At 39.9% G+C, this 20,212-nt stretch overlaps 3 protein-coding genes across 5 annotated transcripts; 2 read left to right on the top strand and 1 right to left on the bottom strand.

Annotated features, from left to right (window-relative positions):
* Positions 1 to 344: 344 nt before the first annotated feature.
* Positions 345 to 2,959, top strand: LOC143857872 (Polyketide cyclase/dehydrase and lipid transport superfamily protein). 2 transcript variants are annotated; one of them, XM_077368395.1, is made up of 5 exons: positions 345 to 574; positions 779 to 1,031; positions 1,704 to 1,862; positions 2,346 to 2,492; positions 2,645 to 2,959. In XM_077368395.1, the coding sequence occupies exons 1-5, from the start codon at positions 531 to 533 to the stop codon at positions 2,693 to 2,695; spliced, it is 654 nt and encodes a 217-aa protein (XP_077224510.1). In that variant the 5' UTR covers positions 345 to 530; the 3' UTR covers positions 2,696 to 2,959. The 2 variants fall into 2 exon arrangements, with proteins under 2 accessions (XP_077224510.1, XP_077224509.1); XM_077368394.1 differs by having other exon boundaries at positions 354 to 574; positions 2,632 to 2,959.
* Positions 2,960 to 6,385: 3,426 nt separating this feature from the next.
* LOC143857917 (putative methyltransferase At1g29790) lies at positions 6,386 to 8,398 on the top strand. The gene has a single exon (XM_077368469.1). The coding sequence runs from the start codon at positions 6,687 to 6,689 to the stop codon at positions 8,019 to 8,021; it is 1,335 nt and encodes a 444-aa protein (XP_077224584.1). The 5' UTR covers positions 6,386 to 6,686; the 3' UTR covers positions 8,022 to 8,398.
* A 1,104-nt stretch (positions 8,399 to 9,502) lies between these two features.
* On the bottom strand, positions 9,503 to 17,418 carry LOC143858082 (E3 ubiquitin-protein ligase CHIP-like). Of its 2 annotated transcripts, none has more exons than XM_077368685.1 (8): positions 17,081 to 17,418; positions 16,759 to 16,826; positions 16,606 to 16,669; positions 14,495 to 14,566; positions 10,652 to 10,785; positions 10,191 to 10,344; positions 9,998 to 10,108; positions 9,503 to 9,908 (listed from the first exon to the last, which is right to left on the bottom strand). In XM_077368685.1, the coding sequence occupies exons 1-8, from the start codon at positions 17,183 to 17,185 to the stop codon at positions 9,783 to 9,785; spliced, it is 834 nt and encodes a 277-aa protein (XP_077224800.1). In that variant the 5' UTR covers positions 17,186 to 17,418; the 3' UTR covers positions 9,503 to 9,782. The 2 variants fall into 2 exon arrangements, with proteins under 2 accessions (XP_077224800.1, XP_077224801.1); XM_077368686.1 differs by lacking the exon at positions 17,081 to 17,418 and adding an exon at positions 11,201 to 11,324.
* Positions 17,419 to 20,212: the final 2,794 nt, after the last annotated feature.

The raw sequence follows: 20,212 nt of genomic DNA, 5'->3' as shown, positions 1-20,212 counted from the left end.
TATTTTATCCACGTGGGATGGGATGAGGGATGGATGAGTAAGGACTAAGAAGATGGAGTCTTCCCACCAAAGCATGATTGATCTATTGTTTATGGGACCCAATTTTTATCTGTACTCTCTGATGTGGATGCCTTAGATGCAGGCACATGACAGAGCATCAACTGTTTGAATGCTGTCTGTGTCACCCCAACAAGGCAAGCAAAGTTTAATATCATCATCTGAGCACCTTCTTTTTCTCTGGTCCTTAGTCTTTTTTCCTCTTCTTTTACTTTCAAACCCCACCAACACTCCATGTGCACAAGGTTCCCCCATCCTCACCCTCTGCTCCTTTACAAGGAAGGAATCTTTCTTTCATATGTGTAGAGAAAGACAGAGAGGCACGTGCAGTATCAATCATGGAGGTTCCTCTGGCATTGCATGTGAAACAATCACCACAACACCCCACTTCGTCTTCATCCTTTTCTCTACCTTAAATCTTCCTCTCCACCCTCCATTGATGTGGAGGCGGAAATTGACAGGCATTTGATGCAATGCCTGCTACAATGAGCGATCCTGCAATGTGTACTCGGTCATGGTAATCATCTCAACAATCACTCTCCCTACTGGTATCATAATAATTTTGGGAATTCGGGTTGAGATTTCACCATAACATAGAGTCGAGTTCGGGTTGATTAGCAAAACCTCAATCCGACCCGACCCGACCCAACCCAAATTGCTCCTCTTTACTCTTATAGTACTCTCTAGTAACATTCATGATTCTCTTTCCATGTTTTTGAAGGTCCATAAGTGAGGACTCATTGAGAAGGTACGTCTACTTTGCGAGTGAGAGTTGTATACAAGAATTGCTGGCTGCTTCGGATCAAAACAGGGTTGACAATGGTGACACATGGAAGGTTCTTGCGCTTGACAATGGCGTTGAGATATCAAAGTGTCGGTCGGGTTCATTCCACACCTTCCGCAGCCGTTGGTTGCTCCGATCGGTCTCTCCTCAACAGTTCATAACAGTAGCCAATGCTATTGATGCTGCCAAGGTGAATTTAAATAATTTTTATCCAGATTAATCAAAATCTATAATGACCCAGTTTCGAATTTGATCAGAATCTCATGCCTAGAACGAAAGTAGAAAAAGGATAAATACAGATTTGATAGATCTTGCAAATTCAGCCGCAGGAAGAAGATGCTTTTATCAGTCGAAAAATTGATTTTGGCATGGCTGGGCTATGAATTTGATGCACTGGTTCTCATGGTTATGTAATTATTATGGTCTGAACTCATTACCATCGGAACCATCCAAACTGTGGGCCCCACCATGATTGGATAATCCTGATGATCTTATCCAATGATTTCTACCCTTGCAAATGTGGGCCTTTGCCCTTCTCGTGATCCTTTTCATTTTTTTTTCTTAAATTTTATCATTCGCTTCTACTTTCCCCAATACAATCCCGAGGCTAAAAAAAAATTATGTCCTTACCGAGAAATTCCGGAGGCAATTTGGTGCAATTTTTGGCCAATGGCCCTTCAATTGGTGGGTCAAGATTGACAAGTGTATGTTATATGTAAATTGTGATCTTTGTGGTTTCATGGGTTTCTTAAGAGGTTAGATTGTTCAATAAAATATGGTTGCATACACGAAAATACACCCATGCACCGTGTATGCGCACATGCACATGTATATATTATGATGTAATTCTGTGTTTCAACAGCAATGGGACCCTGACCTGGTAGAAGCCAAGTACATCAAGGATCTCAGTGATAATCTCAGCATCATCCGCCTCAAGTTTGGAGACTCCTCCAAGCCCCTCTTCAAGAACAGAGAGTTTATCGTCTACGAACGGCGTGAAACCATGGACGACGGAACTCTGGTAATAATAATAATAGTAAAAATGTAGAAGTACAAATGATTAAATAGCACCAACTCTAACACCTTAGACCTGTTCGTTTGAGATTGTGCCAACCGATTGTGAGCCCCGAAACTTATTATTGGACTCACAATCGGTTGGCACAATCTCAAACGAACAGGGCCTTAAGCTTTTGGAGTAATCGGCTGTTTCACATGGTATCAGAGCTACTGCCTCATGGCAGGTCCTGTGTTCAAAACCCAACAACTCGTTGATATTAAAAATCCAAGTATAGAGCCAACCCAATAGTGGGGCCACATGTTAGGGGGGAGTGTTGAAGTATAAATGATTAAATAACACCAACTCTAACATCTTAAGCTTTGGGAGCAATTGGTTGTTTCACAAAAAATAATCAGAAGCTAAATTAATTTATCTTAATTACTCTATGGGAACTAGCATCCATTGCCACATAATTCAATTTTTCCTACTCTATTTGGACATACATAGGTGGTGGCGGTAGCATCTCTGCCGAAAGAGATTGCCGCGGGATTGCACCCGAAACGGAACAACTCCATAAGAGGGCTATTGTTGCAGTCAGGATGGGTGGTGGAGAAGCTGGAAGATGATTCCTGCATGGTAACTTATGTGGTTCAGGTAATCAACCACTTAATTAAACTTTGATTTAAATAGATTAAGAACAGTTCAATCCAGGGAGTAGTTTCTACTATTAAAATTCCTTATTCACTCTAGAAAAAGAAAAGACTGACATGTTGATAGATATTTATTTTTCCAGTTGGATCCTGCAGGATGGCTGCCCAGGTGCTTCGTCAATAGGCTCAATACAAAGCTGGTCATGATCATTGGCAACCTTAAGAAATTAGCTCAAGCTTGTCCAATCAATGACACCATATGAATCATTTTCCAACTTTAAAGTAATAGCTAGTTATACTAATAGTAATTATCAAAATCCATCATTTTCTCCTTTTTTATGGTTTTCCAGTGGACGTCAGGAAAGAGAACATAGGAATAATTTGTCAAAATACCTATCCTAAACGTGTTGGATAAGTTATTTTTTCTTCAATTGGGATCACAGTAAGAACAATAGAAAAATCAGTTCAACCTCTAAGTTGTCTTCTCCCGTGAATGTAGTTTCGGTTCCGAGGTCACACACATAAAATCTCGTATGTTCTCTTTGCGGATTAATCCTAATTGTTTGTTTTGGTGAAGTTAAGCGTGCTTGGGGAGAGTAGTACTAGGATGGATGACGTCCTGGGTGAGTCCGGCCACATGTTGCACCCCATCTCTTTAAAGGGTTTGAGCCGCTAGGTCAAATGATTGAGGCTTTGATTTTCAACCATGAGGTCAGAGGTTCAATCCCGGCTTTACCTAACAAACAAAACAAAACAAAAATCTGTGTAGTACTCATTAATCTATTGGGGGTAGCAATATCAGTCATGGCAGAATTTATTTTATCCCCGGAAAGAATTGCTATCTTCATTTCATGTCCACCTTTGTTCATCGATGAAACATTACAAGAACAAAATTGCTCTCCGCAGACGAAGATAATTTCAAGATAAACTTATCCAATCAGAATAGCCAAATCCAGGAACAACTTATCAAAGGATTTCTATCGACTCGATCAGTGAACAGCCCACTTGTTAAAGTGACAAAACTTTCATTATTTGATGGTGATTCCAAGCCCCCACCAATGCCGGAGAGCAGACTTAATGAATTTTGCATGACCCACTTACTTTTTCCTATTGTGAAGTCAGTTCCCAATTGAATCGATTTGAAGAAGTGTGCAAAAAGGCATTGTATGTGGGTGATGGCACATCCATCCGAATTGGGCCATGTTTGATGATATAATGAAAAGATGTAATCCATGAGACTTACTACTGACAGTGAAGAGACAGTGAAGAAAAGCAAATTAACATGTTTAAACAAACACTCACTTTCCGGAGGTAGAAAGCGTAAGGAAGCATCTGTTGGTAGCATGTAAATCACTGAAACAGTCTGTCTGCAAAAGCAGGGGTAAGGCTGCATATATCTAGCCATCCCCAGACCCCACAATAGCGGGAGCCTCGTGCACTGGGCCTTCCCTTTTATGTACATCACTTGCTTCAAGAAAATATATTACTTCTCTCTCTCTCTCATAACATCATTGATCAATTGTGTACTTTGCTAGTGATCCAACTTTAATATGAAAATTTTATTGGCTTTTGCCTTTGTCACTTGAGAGAGAGAGAGAGAGAGATCATTGGACCACCCTTCCTTGGGTAGGAGATGGAAAAAACAAGAAGCAGGCCCACCCACGAGATGTGATCATGGTTGAAGACTTCCAATGTGCAGAGTAAACTAAGAGGGGTATTTGATTTCCAATTTTCCAGTAACCACATGTCATAGGAGTAACCCTATAACTCTTGGAAGGTTGCTAGCAAAACCGGATCCCGTAATGAAAAAAAGCACAATGTGCTCTATCGTCGACAAAAAAACAAAAGATATAGCCCATATTCCCATATACGCAACCAAAAAAAAAACAAAGAGTGAAAATGGCTTAATTGATCGGTCATTTTGAGTTTTTCACCCTTCTTTATTTTCAACACTGGATCCCGTTTTAGAAATGTTTTCCTAACTTTCGTAAGCCATCCATTTTACAACAAATAGATTAGAGGGCTAGGATCATTTTCTAGAGAAGATTTTCGGGCCACAATCTATCTTAAGACATCTAAGACGAGGACCACTATAAATATATGCTTAGATCATCAAAATAAGCGAGCCCCACTGCACGATCCCTTTCTAAGCACAAGACTAACTGAGGAGAGAGACAAAGAGAGCGGGGGGAATAGACATGGAGATAGAGAGTGAGAGTAGATGCAAAGGGAGCAGTAGGAAGAGAGAGAATGAGTGAGTGAATATATGACTTGCTCTTTACTCCGTTTCTAATTACTATGTCCAAAGGGGTATGCAACTTACCCCACTTTAAGGTAAATTACGGGTGAGCAGTTGAGTTGTGTACCTCTCACGGGGGTAAGTTCTATCCTTCTGGCCACGTGAACAACCACCACTTTCCGTACTGGTAAATAAATGATTTACCCCCATGAGATTGCGAAATAAGAATCCATACCTAATCCTATGGAGACTAACCCGGGAAGAGATGGTATGTTGGGATCCACAGTGCACCGTTTCTTTCTTATATTATTCATCATTAAAAAGTGAGTAGATCGTGATGGAATTTGGAAAACTAGGAGCTTTAATGGAAAAAATATATGCATTAAAGACATCACATGGGATGTGAAGGAAAGGACATTAAAGAAGGATTTGAGTTGTGACTTCTTTTACTTCATAAGAACAATAAACAAAGACGAAAAAAAAACAGAGATAAAAGAATCCATCCATGCCTACATCTTAAGGTTGACCTTGGAGCCTCTTCCTTCAACTTTGGTTTGGTGAAGGGGGACTTGTCTTTGTTTGGACCGGTGCCAACTGCGAGCGAGGTCCCATGACTTACAGGCCTTGACTCGGAAAAATCATAAGTTGACTCGACTAGTTGGGCTTGAAATAAATGACTCAGCCGAGTCATAATATATTTTAAATGCGTAATGATTCCATTCAAAATCTTATATGCTGAAAAATAGGGTAAGTGAATTCCACAGACTTGGTGGAAGAATGAAATGCCATGGGGAAAACGAGTTGTGCTTTTATTTATTTATTATTCTCACAAAGTTCACTCACACCGATTACTGAGTTTACATGTTTTAAGCCATTTTTCACGATATTAGCTAATTTCCAGTAAATTTTAATTTTACGAATATTCTTATTTTTTTAGCATTCTTATGTTAATACATGTGATTTGCTAGCGTCCATCGAAGAAGGCATTCCGTGGATGGTCTCTTGCATTTAAGAGCAGCCACCTCATGAATGAAGACAAAATCTGCTGTAAAGTGGGCCTATGTGGCTGCTCTCACATGCAACAAACCATCCGCAAATCCCTATGAAATAATAACTCCCAATATATGAGATTTTATATGATGTGTGGCTGTATAAACCCATATTTTTCAAAAAGTATGTCACGGCCCACATCATAGGATGATCCAAACCGTGCATTTGTTGGGCCACAGCGTAAGTAGGTTGTGCCCCAAAAAGCATTTCTTTAGGATGATCCTAACCCTCCAATCTAAAGAGGGACTCCACATTATGGAAATCTCTATAGATCATAGGGTTAGGATCATTATGTGGAAATGATTTTTGGGGCACAACTTATTTACGTTGTGGCCAAACAAATGGACAGTTTGGATCATCCTATGATGTGGGACGTACCGTATTTTTTTAAAAATACAGGTTTATAGGGCCACCCATCTATAAATAAAATCTTAATCTTCCAATATATAATATAACCGATAGATGAATTTCGGATAGACCGGGTTGACTCGGGCGAGTCCCGAGACACCCAACGATTCTCACAAAGTTTGAGGCGTTTGACTAAAAGCATTTATGTAGGCCCTTTATGAACACCACCGACGCCCATTTTTCTCGAACGGACAAAACGGCGGGTTACAGTGTGCGAGGGAAGAAAAAAAAAGGCTTTTAGAATTAGAAGCCGCGTTTTACGGGAATTCTCTCCTTTGTTTATGCTAAGGAAGAGATCTGGGAGCACGTTAGGTACTACTCATCCAGTGAGTCCACCCTCTCTCTCTATCTATCTCTCTCTCTCTCTCTCTCTCTCTCTCTCTATAAAGAGGACTAAGACCCTTCTCTCTCCACAAAACGAAAAACACCCGATAACCATAGAGAGATACAGATACAGAAAGAGAGTACGTAGTGGAGAAAGGGAAAGAGAGAGAGAGAGAGATGGGTAGTATGGACGATTGCCCCAAAAAACCTCACCAAAATAGCCATATGAAATCGAAGCTGAAGATCCTTCTGCTGCTGATATCAACAAATCTACTGAGCATCTACATCTTTGCAGGCTCATCCCTCAACTTCAACTTATCCCAATACACCCAACACCTCCCTCTCTGGGACTTTCACTCTCTCCTCCAACAACTCAACACCACCCAAGCCCAACTCGCCACCACCGACTCCCAACTCGCCCACCTTCACAACCAACTCACCACCTCCAACTCACTCTTACGAACCCTCCTCATCGAGGTGGGCCGCGTCCGCGACTCAGACTCGGCCCCTGACCATGTGGAAGAACTAGTGGCCAAAAATTCTGGTACTTGGCGTGGGGACCTCAAGCTCGTGGTGGGCCCCCACAAGCTCCCTCTCGGCTATTCGCCCAATATAGGGTCCGATAAGTTGTACCCCACACTTGGCGCCGCATGCTTGCGCTACCAGGACGAGTTGACTCGCTACATGACCTATAAAGTCGGCGGCGAGTGTCCGGCCGACGACGTGATGGCCCAACAGCTAATGCTCAAAGGATGCGAGCCATTGCCGCGCCGACGGTGTCACCCCAAGTCACCCAAAGGTTACGTGGAGCCCACGCCGTTCCCCGCTAGCCTTTGGGCGACCCCACCGGACACTAGCATTGTTTGGGACCCATATACGTGTAAAAACTACCAATGTCTCATTGATAGGAAGAATTCCAAAGGCTTCTTTGATTGCAAGGATTGCTTTGATTTGAACTTTAGAGAGAAGAACCGGTGGCTCGTGGACAATCTCAAGGGCCTCGACTATGGGATCGACGATGTGCTACGTCTCAAACCACAGGGGACCATTCGTGTAGGGCTCGACATAGGAGGTGGGTCCGGCACATTTGCGGCACGGATGAGGGAGCGCAATGTGACCATAATCACTAGTACTATGAACTTTGATGGGCCATTCAACAGCTTCATTGCATCGCGTGGCCTCATCCCAATCCACGTGAGCATCGCCCATCGCCTACCCTTCTTCGAGAACACGCTCGACATTGTCCACTCCATGCATGTGCTAAGCAATTGGATCCCGGATATGGTGCTCGAATTCGCGCTCTTTGACATCTATAGGGTGTTGAGGCCCGGCGGGCTCTTCTGGCTCGATCATTTCTTTTGTGTTGGATCACAGATGAACGCTACATACGTCCCCATGTTTGATCGGATCGGGTTCAACAAGCTTAGATGGACCGCAGGTCGGAAGGTTGATCGAGGAGCCCACCTGAACGAATGGTATCTTTCGGCCTTGTTGGAGAAGCCTATGACTTGAGCATTGGAAATTAAGGACATTTTGAGGATATAGAGAAGACTTGTGTGCACCACACTGTGATCATTTATGGTACGCTGTAATGCTAAACCAGGAAGACGACCACTTCGGTGGTCGTCCTCCTTTGAGTACCTAGTCCCCTCTTTCAATTGGCCAAAATCAAAGGGAAGCCCCAATAGATGATGAGCAGGGCCATACCTTTATTTTTGGCAATCCAACGTATGGAAGAATAGGTAGCCTAAGTTGTTTTCCCCTACTTCCAATTCTACAGGTTGCTATTTTAGTTCCTAGTTATAAATGAATAGCTGTTACAGTGGATTAAGACCAGATCATTTTCTTGCTTCCATAAAATGAATAGCTAAGTATTTGAATTCTAAAGACACTTATTTGATCTAAGTTTCAATGTTTTATATAAAACTAATCACCTTTTGCATTCTCTCTTTCAAGGAATTTTTTTCATTTCCAAGATTTACAGGGAAATGATGTAGTTATGACTTATTTTGAGGAAAATTAAAGTCAACAGTCGTGGTTCAAGTTACCTGTTCCATGTTTGATCAAAACTAGAAAAGCAGGAAACTATCTGGATCTGGATCACATGACTACACACAAATCTACCATGATCTACCCCTTATGATGTATTTGTTCTGTCAATCACACCAGGATGATGGTTTTGATCGCGATTTACAGGTGTTCAATCAACGATGGACAGAACAAATCCCAAACAAGGCAACCATGAGTTGTTTTTTTCCATGGAATATTGGATTATCAGGTGGTGAAAGAGGGTTAGGAAGGGTGCAAGGAGAAACTTGAGAGAGCAGGAGTACAAGGCAAGAAGTGGCTAAAAAGGCAAGGAAAAAATAAATTGTAATTGAGAAGAGTGTTTTTTTTTTCCCTGTGTATTTTACGCCTTTTCTCACCGCATCCTCACCGAGTCCCTATCTGGGCTCACTCCCTCCAGCCATATACCACACAACCATTGTGCAAGGTCCTATGTGATGGAAGTTTTTTTTTTAAAAAAAAATCGTAGTTGCCTAACATGGCCTGTGTGTCACCCATAAATCGCCTTTCACTTTTTGTGAAGGGCTGAGATTTAAAAACAAAACATGTTTTAGTGAGATTCATCTCAGCTCTTGGCCAAAACAAAGGTGAAAGGCTGATGGGGGGCGACCCACTTGGTCAACCTCATAAACAAGAGGAATGCAATGTACATTTACAATAGCACCGAAAAATGTGAAAAATGAGCGTTAAAATTGCCCACTGTTCAAGTTTTATGGGGGTGAATGCGTACTGCAGAGGGGGTGAAAATATCGAATAAGAAATGCATTTTGGTAACGTGTATCCCACGTGCGGCTGGTTTTTGCAAAGATGACCTTTAGTTTAGCACTCCTTAAACAATACCCAAAAGAAAATGCCCTTCACATTTCCAAGACCGGCCAACTATTTTTCCCCTTTCTGGCTAAATTTACCTCGCCCATTCTTCTCTCTTCTAGAAATATAAAATATACTTAGTTTACTGCCGTACTGTACAAGCATCGGATAATAAAAATCTAGCTATTGAACCAGCTATTTATACACTCAGCAATGCAAGCTTTTATGTGATGAGGAGGGATGATGATCATACAAGTAGGAAGAAAGAAACACCAACCCTCACTGCACAAGAGGTCAATGATGGCTGAGAATGGCAAACACTGGAGAAAAAGGGGAGCTTGTACCATGAATTAATCTATAACCCCCATCACGTGGCAATCGATCAAAAAATGGTTTTCAATTCATTTTGTAGGCCCAACCATGATTGCTAAGGAATGCTTGGACTGCTTCCTTGATAGCCAGGTTTGGCACCAGCTGGTGTTCAGCGAGTGGCTCTCGCGTCACTGGGTCGAACTTCCCCACCTATTTCCCATGTCACAATGAGAGGTCATCTCTAAGCATAAAAAGCAAATATGCAAAAAAAAAAAAAAAAGAAGAAGCCAGCAAGTCACCTTTTGAAGATGATTAAGGAGGACCGCCCTCTCGTATGTGATCCCACTTGGAGTGATAACAGGATCCCGGAATATGTCAAATGTGATTTTACAGCACAGGTAGTCGGGAACCTGAACTTCCACAATCAGTGCCCCCCAATAACAAAATAGCTATAGGTGATTGAAATGGGACTGAATCACTGAGAGATCTCACCTCAGTTGGTGTGTCGGCCTCTGCAGCTGTGTCGAACACTGCCCATAGTGTACTTGACTGTTCAAAATGGGTATTTGCAGCTTCATCAAAGTTACCGTCCACTTGAGATGAATCAAGCACAAATTTCTCCATTAGAGCTTGTTCGCACACTTCTCTGAAATATAAAACACCGTATAAAGATGATGGAAAACCCAACAATAAAAAGGTACCAAGATACGGACAAAGACTCGGGAATTATCATTTTCCAAAATTTAGGACACATACGGATACGGGTGCCCCATGCCAAGAGATAAGACACAAGACATGTATTTGGAATTTTGGATATCATAGACACCAGCATGCAAGCGTCTCCAATGGGTACCAGCATGCGTCTCGTGAGAATCTCCAAAGGCAATTATAATAAGAGACTGGAATTTTTGGGATACCAGACTAAACTCACTGAGAAAAAGATAGGCACATACTTCAATCTTTGTAGCCTCCACGATCTCTCGCTAGATGCATGTTCCCACTCAAGGTATTTTGCATTGGCAAGCTCCTGCCAGATCTCCTCCACCATGTAGCTCTTGGGGTTTTCACTCGTCTCAAGATCCAAGGCCTATTTTAAGAAGCTTTACAAGCTTCATTAAGCCAGTTCTAAAATTATGAGAGATAAATCATAGATAAGATGATATAACAAATTTCAAATATGAAAGCGCTGAACTGAACATGCAAAGCATCAAGGAGATTGCCATGTTGGAATTCTTAGCAGTATGACATAGTTAGTGGCAGAAAGGTAACGAGAAAGAGGCTCGGTCTTATCATTTGCTTTTCTTTCGATGCATTCAGATAATTTAGGCCACGTTTGGATACCCAAAAGATTTAGATTTGGATTTCTCACATTTGCAGTTGAGATTTGGAACTGGATCTCAAATCTTTAGATTTCCAAATCAGCTACAACAGTGAAAAAAAAATCAGATTTTCAAATCTGTTCTGCAAGACATTATTTGGAAATCAATATTTGTGGCAATTACCTTCATCCTCGCTGCTCCTCGACCTTGCTGCTGCAGCAGCCAGACATCCCTCCCTCTCTCTCTTCCAATTGGACGATCCATTAATCCAATTGGAGGAGGATTATAAACAGCTTCCTCTCCAACGCTGAAAGAAAATAGCAAATAGCTAAGAAAAAGGAGTTTCAAAAAGCCTTCTTCTTTATCAAAGAATTCTGCCTCTCTACCACTCGTGCGAGTTCCTGGGCCGATTCCCATGCTTCTTCTTCGGCCCACTGTTGGCATGGCACATTCTGCACCCTCTCTCTCGCACAACATGAGCATGAGGATGATTGATGTATTTTGTATCCAAAACTCAAATCCAAATCCAAATACAAAAACATGAGGTATCCAAACGTGGCCTTACATTATTTTCAAATGTACTGAAACGATATTAGAGAAAAAGAACAGTGCAGAAAAGGGCTGAGATAGCCCCCACACTGCTAGAAGTCGGTCAGCCACTTAGGGGTAATTTGACCATTTGATTAGTGTGTATAAAAGTTTTTGTGCTGTGTACTTTATTAAGTTAAATGAAGGAACTGATCTCTCTCTATCTTCTCTCTTCCCTATCTAACATTCGTATTGGATTATATTTACTTTTTACATGGTATCTGATCGGCATGACCAAAATTGAAAAGATCATCTTCCATCAACCACAAAAGGTATTTATCTATTTTTTTGTTCGAACATTCCATCTTTATTCTTCCTCTTCTCTTCAATCATTGTCTCTCATCTACTACTCCCTTTCTAAAGAGGATTTTCCTCTTCAAGCTTTCCTTCCTTTCTTCCAATCTTTATTCATTCTCCTTAACATAGATCTTCTAAAAGCCCCCCTCATGAACTTTATAGTGATTTTTATTGTGCTCCCATCAAATTTTTTCTCTTTTCTTTTTCATCTGCTAAAATAAGCATAAGTAAGGTGAGGCGCATATTAGCAACTCAAGTAACTTTTCTCTCTAAAATCAATGGCCCACCCCTCTCTTTTCAGTTGAAAGAAGGTGAAAATTAGACCCCACTTAATAGAAATGGTGCAAGTTTAGCAGCAAATCTAGAAAATAACAAAATCCATAAAAAACTCAAATCCCTTCCAATACCTAGAGCCCTTCCATAAACACCCCTAGGATTCATTTACTCTCCCCCACCCTCTTCATTTTGAACCCAATTGATGTGAATTTGAGGTTGGCAGGTTACTTTTCAGGGAAGACAAAGAAATAGATTACAAGGAAAGAAGAGAACAAGAAAAGAGGAATCAAGGTCACAAAAGAGATCAAGATCAAGAAAGAGGAAAGACAGGGGTAGAAAGGGGTCTGTAATGGAGAACTAGCTCGCACCCAAGGCACTCTACTAGACCTTGCTAACTAGATGACTTTTCTAGGGTTTCTCTATATATACAGAGGAGGAAGGACCCATAGGTCCCATACATGCTACACCTAAGGATGACGTAGAGAACCTTAGGGTTTTGGAATATGAGGTGAGAAGCTTGAGGCATCCTAATGAATTGCTGAAGGCTTCGAAGGCTAGTCTCCTCCAACAATCATCCATCTCCATGAAAACTAATGTAATGACATTTTCTCAATTGAAATTGTATCCTTTACGAAAACATAATTTATAATGAATTATATAAATAGAAATAAACATAATTTTCAACGAATCACAAATAAAAACATCTACATGCATATTAGTTTTGCAAGTCTAAGAAAAAATTGCCAAAAGCAAATAGAGTCTAACATAAAAGAGAGTATAAGGAAAGAAAGAGAACCAAAAAAACGATAGGAATCAAGGTCAAGAAAGAGAGAAAGATCAAGGAGATCAACATCAAGAAAGAGATCAAGATCAATAATCAAATTAGCTGGATTATAGAACTCTAATATCCATTTCTTAGTGTTCCCAATAAATAGTAGTTGAAAAAAAATATATATATATATTTTAGCTACCGCCGGTGTAGCTAACTTAGGTACACCGCCGGCTTAAAATACAATGGGCCCACATTGTTTTGGTGATCCAAACCATTCATTTGATTGGCCCTCACATAGATAGGGTGTCCACCAAAAATCAGCCCCATAGGATCATCCCAACCCTTCAAACTGTGGAGGCAAAAATGGACAAATTTGTGAAGGTTTTTACACGTTCATTTTTGCCTCCACAAATCGTAGGGTTGGGATGATCCTATGGAGCTGATTTTTGGTGGACACGCTATCTATGTGAGGGCCAATCAAATGAATTCTTTGGATCACCAAAACAATGTGGGCCCATTGTATTTTAAGCCGGCGGTGTAGCTTCACTTTCCTCTATATATATATATATATATATATATATATATATATATAGCACATTGACTTAAATATAAATACAAAAAATGATGAAAAAAAGCCATATGAACAACTTTGATTAAAAAAAACAAAGACTCTGATCAAGCAAAGATTGAACACCAGTTCAAACCGCAAGAAAAGCAAAACAAAAGATGCTTACCCCCTTTTTTATTAACCATGATTAGATTATTCCAACACATTGACCAGCAGTTTTATCAACACGTAATCTACGGACGAATTAGTTTAGCCACATATATCAACGCAGTTTACAACACTAGACTACATGTGTGCATATTGAAGAATTAGTTCAGCCACATCTACCAATGCAGTAATATAATGTGTGTCATTAGGCAAAGTAGTGACAAAAACTTTTTATTACTCAACTTTTCCGACATTGCTAATGTCCTATGTCTCCGTCCTACATGGAAGCATGGCAAATCCACCGATGAGGAATAAAGGATGTTGTATTTATAGATAACAAAATTACTCATGACAAATTTAATCAGTTTAAACACCACCTTGCTAAGTTGCATGGTAGAGTGTCCATTTTTACCCGAACAAGTAATGGAACAAATGAAAGGAGTCAATGAGATCAAAAAATTGTTGAAGAATGACACAGAAAACAAGGGGAATTATTAGAAAGAGACGTGCATGATGCTATGAAAGTTAGCTAAACAATAAATCCCACCACTCAGCAACAAAAGAGAGATCCTCCTAAACAATATTGAAACGAATAATAGCAGAAGTTCAGTCATTTGGTCTATGTAATTCAAATAGAATTATGTAAATGAAATTTAAAATGCACATAATACAGGTTCAACAAGCACGCACAAAATGTCAAAGAGGAACGGACATAGGGAATCAATCATGTAAAATGAAAAGTAAAATCTGAAAAGAAATTGATTTTTTATTAAATCCATTGCACCATTTCTTTTTTTTCAAAAAAGAAAAAAAAAGCACCATTTCTGACCTTCTCCAATTCCTTGACTCCTTCCGCATACTCTTTCCTTTGTAGTAATGCAAGTCCCATCATATAGTGTGCCTGCCATGTATTAAAGTATTTTCTACTCAATGTTAGTCAGATGTGGTAAAATATGATGCAAAATCACACTTGGTCGAAGAATAGAAAAAGCAACAGTATATACAGAATGTTCTGACAAGTGCATGAAAAGAATCAGAATACTAAATGCACTCCAAAAAAGTGTTCACGACATATAGAAACTTTTAAACAAAGAGCTAGAAATCTTGAGATAATGTCAACCAGGAGTATTTCAGGATACATTATGTGTGTGCATATATAGGGGTTCTTATATAATGGATGTGCAGCCAATAGTACAAGTGGGGCCCAATTGCTCAATGTAAGAGTTTTCTATGTTGGGTTTTGGATTTTACCCTTATTCGATCATGTGTTAAACAAATCATATCGCTTTATCTATCTCTAGCATTTTTTGTGATATCTTTGAATTTTTTGAGCGATCATTCAATTCTCTAGCATGTTTCCTACTTTTGATGGATTCATAGTAGCTTTACTTGCATCAAATCGCTATCAATGCTCTTCTTTGAATGTTAGAAGACGCATTTGTTTCTCATGTGGAAACAGATAAGTTCAGACTTCAAAACTCCCCCTCATCATCGTGGACTCTCCTGAGTCGACTCCCTTTAACCTTGGTTACGTTCTTGTCCAAATCCGAATTTTGTCCTACAAAGTCAATCAAAACTCTTTTAACTCTCCCGAGTTATGACAACGTTAACCGAATACTCATCCACATCAACCGAGTACTTGACCGCATCGTGCCGAGTCAACTAAGATTTTCTTTGACCACATATTTACCAGCATTCCTGTTTTGACTGTGAACTCCGGACATGAAAGGAATCTTTTCTATAAAGTCTTTCTATAAATTTCTTTGCTGTGAAGAAAGTTTTAATTTCATATGACAAAATATTTAAAATGCTCTAATTCCCCCCCTCATAGGCTGGCTTTTACATGGATTGCGCTGTTCATCGTTTTAAATTTCCCCGAAATTTCCCTGAAACAACCAAAATAAATCTATTTCCATCCCCACCGAAATGAAATCTCAATGAATTTCTTCGAAGTCATTATTTCCGTTGAAATTCTCGAAATTTTGACTGGAATTCCCAAAATTCAACCAAAATGATCGAAACGGCTAAAAATGGAAAGATGTTATGATTTGCATTTTATTTCATTTCATTAATGAAGAGAATGATATTTGGTAGGCAACATCGTTGAACTGCACAACAAAGTAAATGCATATTATGCATGGGATGTCAGATCAGCATGGGACCAACGCATGTCACTAAGTGTTCGATATGGTTAAGCCATTATGGATGACGTTCTTGCTTATGTGATGCTTTCTAAGTATCTTATGCGGGATGCCAGATCAGCATGGGACCAACGCATGTCACTAGGTGTTCGATATGGTTAAGCCATTATGGATGACCTTCTTGCTTATGTGATGCTTTCTAAGTATTTATTTGTGTTTATTCTAGCATTTCCTAAAGTTTCTTCTTTAAAATTTCATCATTTGTATATGTTTCCATACGTTTCCGTGATTTTACAAGATTTCCACCAAAATTTCCACCGAAACTGAAATGTTTCCATTTTCTTGCTGACCGAAATCGAAACCAAAATTTGAAACCATGGTGCCGTTATAGAAGAAAACTGCATTGGGCAAGCTTCAAAGAAGGAGCATCAACTCACAAATAGGTGCCACATGTGTAGGAAAGAAGAGGAATCAACCAATTATTTTCTTTTTATTGCTCGTAAGCGAGCTAGGTGTGGTATACCATCATACCAAAGTTTCAAGATTCAGTAGGTTATGTCCAAATCAGTTTTTGGAGTCTTGGAAGGATGAAGATGTTGTAATTTTGGATCTCTTGGCAAGTGTTTGTGGCAGATGTCGATTTATGCTACTTCAATGATGCCTTGAGCAACAAAGTTAAAAGCATTAATGAAGATAATACAACAACGGCCAGGATATGCAATTCAGATGTAGAAAACCTTGAACAAGGGCAAAAGGAGTAGAGTTTAGAGAAGAGAAAAAAGAAGAAAGAAGCACATACCTTGACAGAATTGTTATCAAGCTCCAGAGCTCTCTTACAATCCTCCTCCACTTTAGTCCAGTTACTACACAAGCAAAAAAAAAAATTACAATCAAGCTGCAAGAAACTCGAAAGAAAAAAGGGAATAGAAAACGGAAAGATTTGATCACTTACGTTCTTTTACGGTGGCAAATCGCCCTGTTTGTCCAATATACGGCCACATTCGGGCAGAGAGTGATGGCCTAAAAATCCATCCAGATTAAAAGAGGGAGGGGAAAGCACATGAATTTCATTTCAGAAAGAGTAAAAAAGCATACAAAAAAGAAGAGTAGTTAACTACATAATTTCATATATTCAACAAAAGAAACAGCCACTTGATGGATTTTCCAGAATATATAATCACGAATGAATTGATCATACACAAAATAGAAAACGGAGATGAATGATTGGAAACGTAAAAAAGCATAGAAAGAAAGAGGGAGGAGTGAAAGGGGACCTCGGTGTAAGCGTCGATGGCGGCTCCGAATCGATCTTTCTTGAAGAAGATGTTTCCGTCTATTCTCAGAAGCTCCGCTTGTTTCGCAGCGCTCCGGCCAACCATTTTGATATTCCCACTCTCTCTCTCCCTCTCTTTCCAAATGGTGTGGTGGGTTGGATTATTGGATAGAGAGAATTTGTGTGAGATGATGCAGTTGATTCATTTTATACTTGCCTCCCTCCTCTCCTTTTTGAAACCTTCGAGAAAGAGACGATGAAAAACGAAAGAAATGGCGCGTAAGGACTTTTGTTGAGGAGACGCGGCCAGGGAAACTTACCTGGAACCCCCTTCCTTTATAATATTCGCAACCCTCTGATTGGATTGGAGACTGCCCTGCCCTGCCCTTTCAACTCAACTTCGAAACTACCTAATCCTTTCCATTAATTTTAATTCTTTGACCGGAAACAAACATGCTATGTCCACACAGATAGTGTCGTGCTGATTCGGTCCCATTTGACCAATTGTCTATTTCAGGATAAACGTGCTTTATTGGGTATCTCAATAATCTACACGCCCAATTAGCAATCACTTAGTGTTAATTAAGAGTAACTAGCACAATTAGTAACCCCCAATAATCATAATTAGCTTACTTAATTATAAGATCCCCATGCCTACTTGGGCGGCTGGCACGGGGAAGAACAGGGGGGCGAATATATCACCTTTCTTTTGGCGTTACTCAGTAGATTAAAGATTTGGACGGCTATGATCACGTGCTACTATTTGGGGACCCACAACGCCCCACTCTTGGCCCTCCCTTCCTCCCCCTCGGGAAAGACGACCCACGTTGGTTGGAGTGTTGAAAAGTAATATAATTATTAATTAGTGAGGAGTTAGTTTCGAAGTTGAGTTGAAAGGGCAGGGCAGTCTCCAATCCAAACAGAGGGTCTAGCCTCCGTTTGGTTGCCGGGTTTTTTTCTTTTTCTGGGATTATTGAGATACCCAATAAAGCATGTTTATCCTGAAATAGACAATCGGTCAAATGGGACCGAATCAGCACGATACTATCTGTGTGGATGGCTCAAGGACTAGCATGTTTGTTTCCGGTCATGGGAAGGTGGAAGATAGCCACATGGACTATGGGGTACGAGAAAATAAGGTGACCCATCATGGGTAGTTACCAAACACTTGTCCTCCAAGAAGAACATGTGGTAACGAGGAGCGGTTACCCGAATAAAACTATATAAGGAGATATTTGTCTCCAATGAAGAGGTCCCATAACCAAAATCCAAACATGTATAAGCATTTTATCCTTACATTCTAGTCTCTGGAACTCTTACTTTTCCATAGCTGCAGGTGTACTCGGATTAAGGAAGCAATGGATTTGTCTTCCCCGATGAGCCTCTCTCTTTAGTTCATTTTGTCACTAGCATTGGCGCCTAGTTTGTTCTTGTTTTGTCACTTGTTTGAGTTGGAGTGTCTTCCATGTCCCGTGTGTGGCCACCCCCCACCGTCTTTAATTTTAAATTCCTTCTTTCAATTCGTATACATAAATAAGAAACGTCGTGCCTCCCACATAAAAGTCCTTTCCGCCTATGAAAGACAGTGGAACCCACTGAAGAAGTGATGTTCCCCTCTTCTTCTCAATCACCTGAAATCCAATCCCAGGGGACGAAAAGGTTTCCCCCCTCCGCCCCCTCTCTTTTCAAATTGAATTTCTGACTCTTGCCTCATTAGAGACTAGCACGCCTGCACGTACACACTTTTACACGATCACATACACACACTCACCCTAGCTCACACACCGAGACAGAAGGAGGCTAAGCCGCCAACAATTTCATAAAAAAATAACTAGAATATCCCTACATGATAAATATTGATCAAACCATCCATATGCCATAAAAATAACCAAAGCATCCCTATTTCGTAAAAAAATGTCTACATAGTCCTATCCTGACATACACATATCTAGTAAAATAACCAAAATATCCTTATCCCATAGATAATTAATCAAAATACTTTTTTCTCACGGAAATGACAAAAATACTATTACACGAAGTTTGCGTATCCACAATACAATAAATTAAAATAACCAAAATATCCTTATCCCATAGATAATTAATCAAAATACTTATATCTTATCAGAATTTATTAAAATGGCCATATTTCATATAACATTACCAAATAACAATGTGATGTGAAAATGACCAAAATATCCTAATATTTTCTTCACCCATGCCTCAAAGGGTTAGGGGTATTTTGGTTATTTTTATGAGATGAGGATACTTTGATAATTTTCTAAGAATAAGCGTATTTTGGTCATTTTTCATGGGATGGGGTACTTAGGTCATTTTTTGTGAGATAGGGGCATTTGATCATTTTCTTTTTTCGATGAGGGTATTTGGTCACTTTTTACTAGGTATGCTTGCTTCAATGGCGTTGAGCGGTGCAAATCCAATGGGACATCTTTGACATTTGGCTAATGCAAGGGTGCCCTTCACTTTACCATTCCAATAGATAATTTATTTTGTACTAGTACAGCATAGAATAAACATCTACATAAATTCAGGCCTGAAAACACACTCGACAAACAAAAGAGTGAGTATTTACAGGATCTTATTCAATCCGAAGAAATGATTCATCGAAATAATGACTCACCCGTTCAATTGATATGGACACATCTGATAAAACTAATTCAAGATGACATATCAATAACAACATGCAATTTGGGAAAATGTCTTATTCAAGGTTAGATTATCTCACAATCAAACACCTCCATGACTAATTGAACTAGTATGGATATGGATTCAAGGGTGTAAACTCTTGAATTATTGATTTAGAAGCCCCCTATGTGTGGATGTGCTGGATTATTGGTAATGTCTCTTGATTTCTTCTGGTTGGTGCTTGATTGGATGTTGCCCGGATGGGTCCTGCATGTAGATAGAGTGCTTGCATAATGATCAAGGGGCAAAAAGAAGACTGGTTTAGCTCGCAGATGTGTATTTTTTGACGGTGCTCTTGATTGGTATTGATGACTTTTCCACTTGTATCGACTATCGAGTAAAGCCGGGACCATACCCTTGTTGGATTCCATTTTTTAGATTGTAAGATCCTCTCTTTCATCAAATCAACATCAATTAGCCATGTCATGCC

This window comes from Tasmannia lanceolata, unplaced genomic scaffold, assembly GCF_043159265.1.
Source record: "Tasmannia lanceolata isolate RefF3 unplaced genomic scaffold, GAP_Taslan_0.1 ptg000025l, whole genome shotgun sequence".
NCBI classification, from domain to species: Eukaryota; Viridiplantae; Streptophyta; class Magnoliopsida; order Canellales; family Winteraceae; genus Tasmannia; species Tasmannia lanceolata.
This window is presented reverse-complemented; position numbering and strand designations above follow the sequence as displayed.

Bases quoted from the DNA above. Each gene is read 5' to 3' on its own strand.
- LOC143857872 (XM_077368394.1), top strand. From the start codon at position 531: ATGCCTGCTACAATGAGCGATCCTGCAATGTGTACTCGGTCATG. The intron at 1,032-1,703 runs GTGAATTTAAAT...GTGTTTCAACAG, and splicing joins ATGCTATTGATGCTGCCAAG to CAATGGGACCCTGACCTGGT. The intron at 1,863-2,345 runs GTAATAATAATA...GGACATACATAG, and splicing joins CCATGGACGACGGAACTCTG to GTGGTGGCGGTAGCATCTCT.
- LOC143857917 (XM_077368469.1), top strand. From the start codon at position 6,687: ATGGGTAGTATGGACGATTGCCCCAAAAAACCTCACCAAAATAGCCAT.
- LOC143858082 (XM_077368685.1), bottom strand. From the start codon at position 17,185: ATGGTTGGCCGGAGCGCTGCGAAACAAGCGGAGCTTCTGAGAATAGAC. The intron at 16,827-17,080 runs GTCCCCTTTCAC...ATGGATTTTTAG, and splicing joins CCATCGACGCTTACACCGAG to GCCATCACTCTCTGCCCGAA. The intron at 10,786-14,494 runs GTCAGAAATGGT...TTCTTAAAATAG, and splicing joins GAGTCAAGGAATTGGAGAAG to GCCTTGGATCTTGAGACGAG.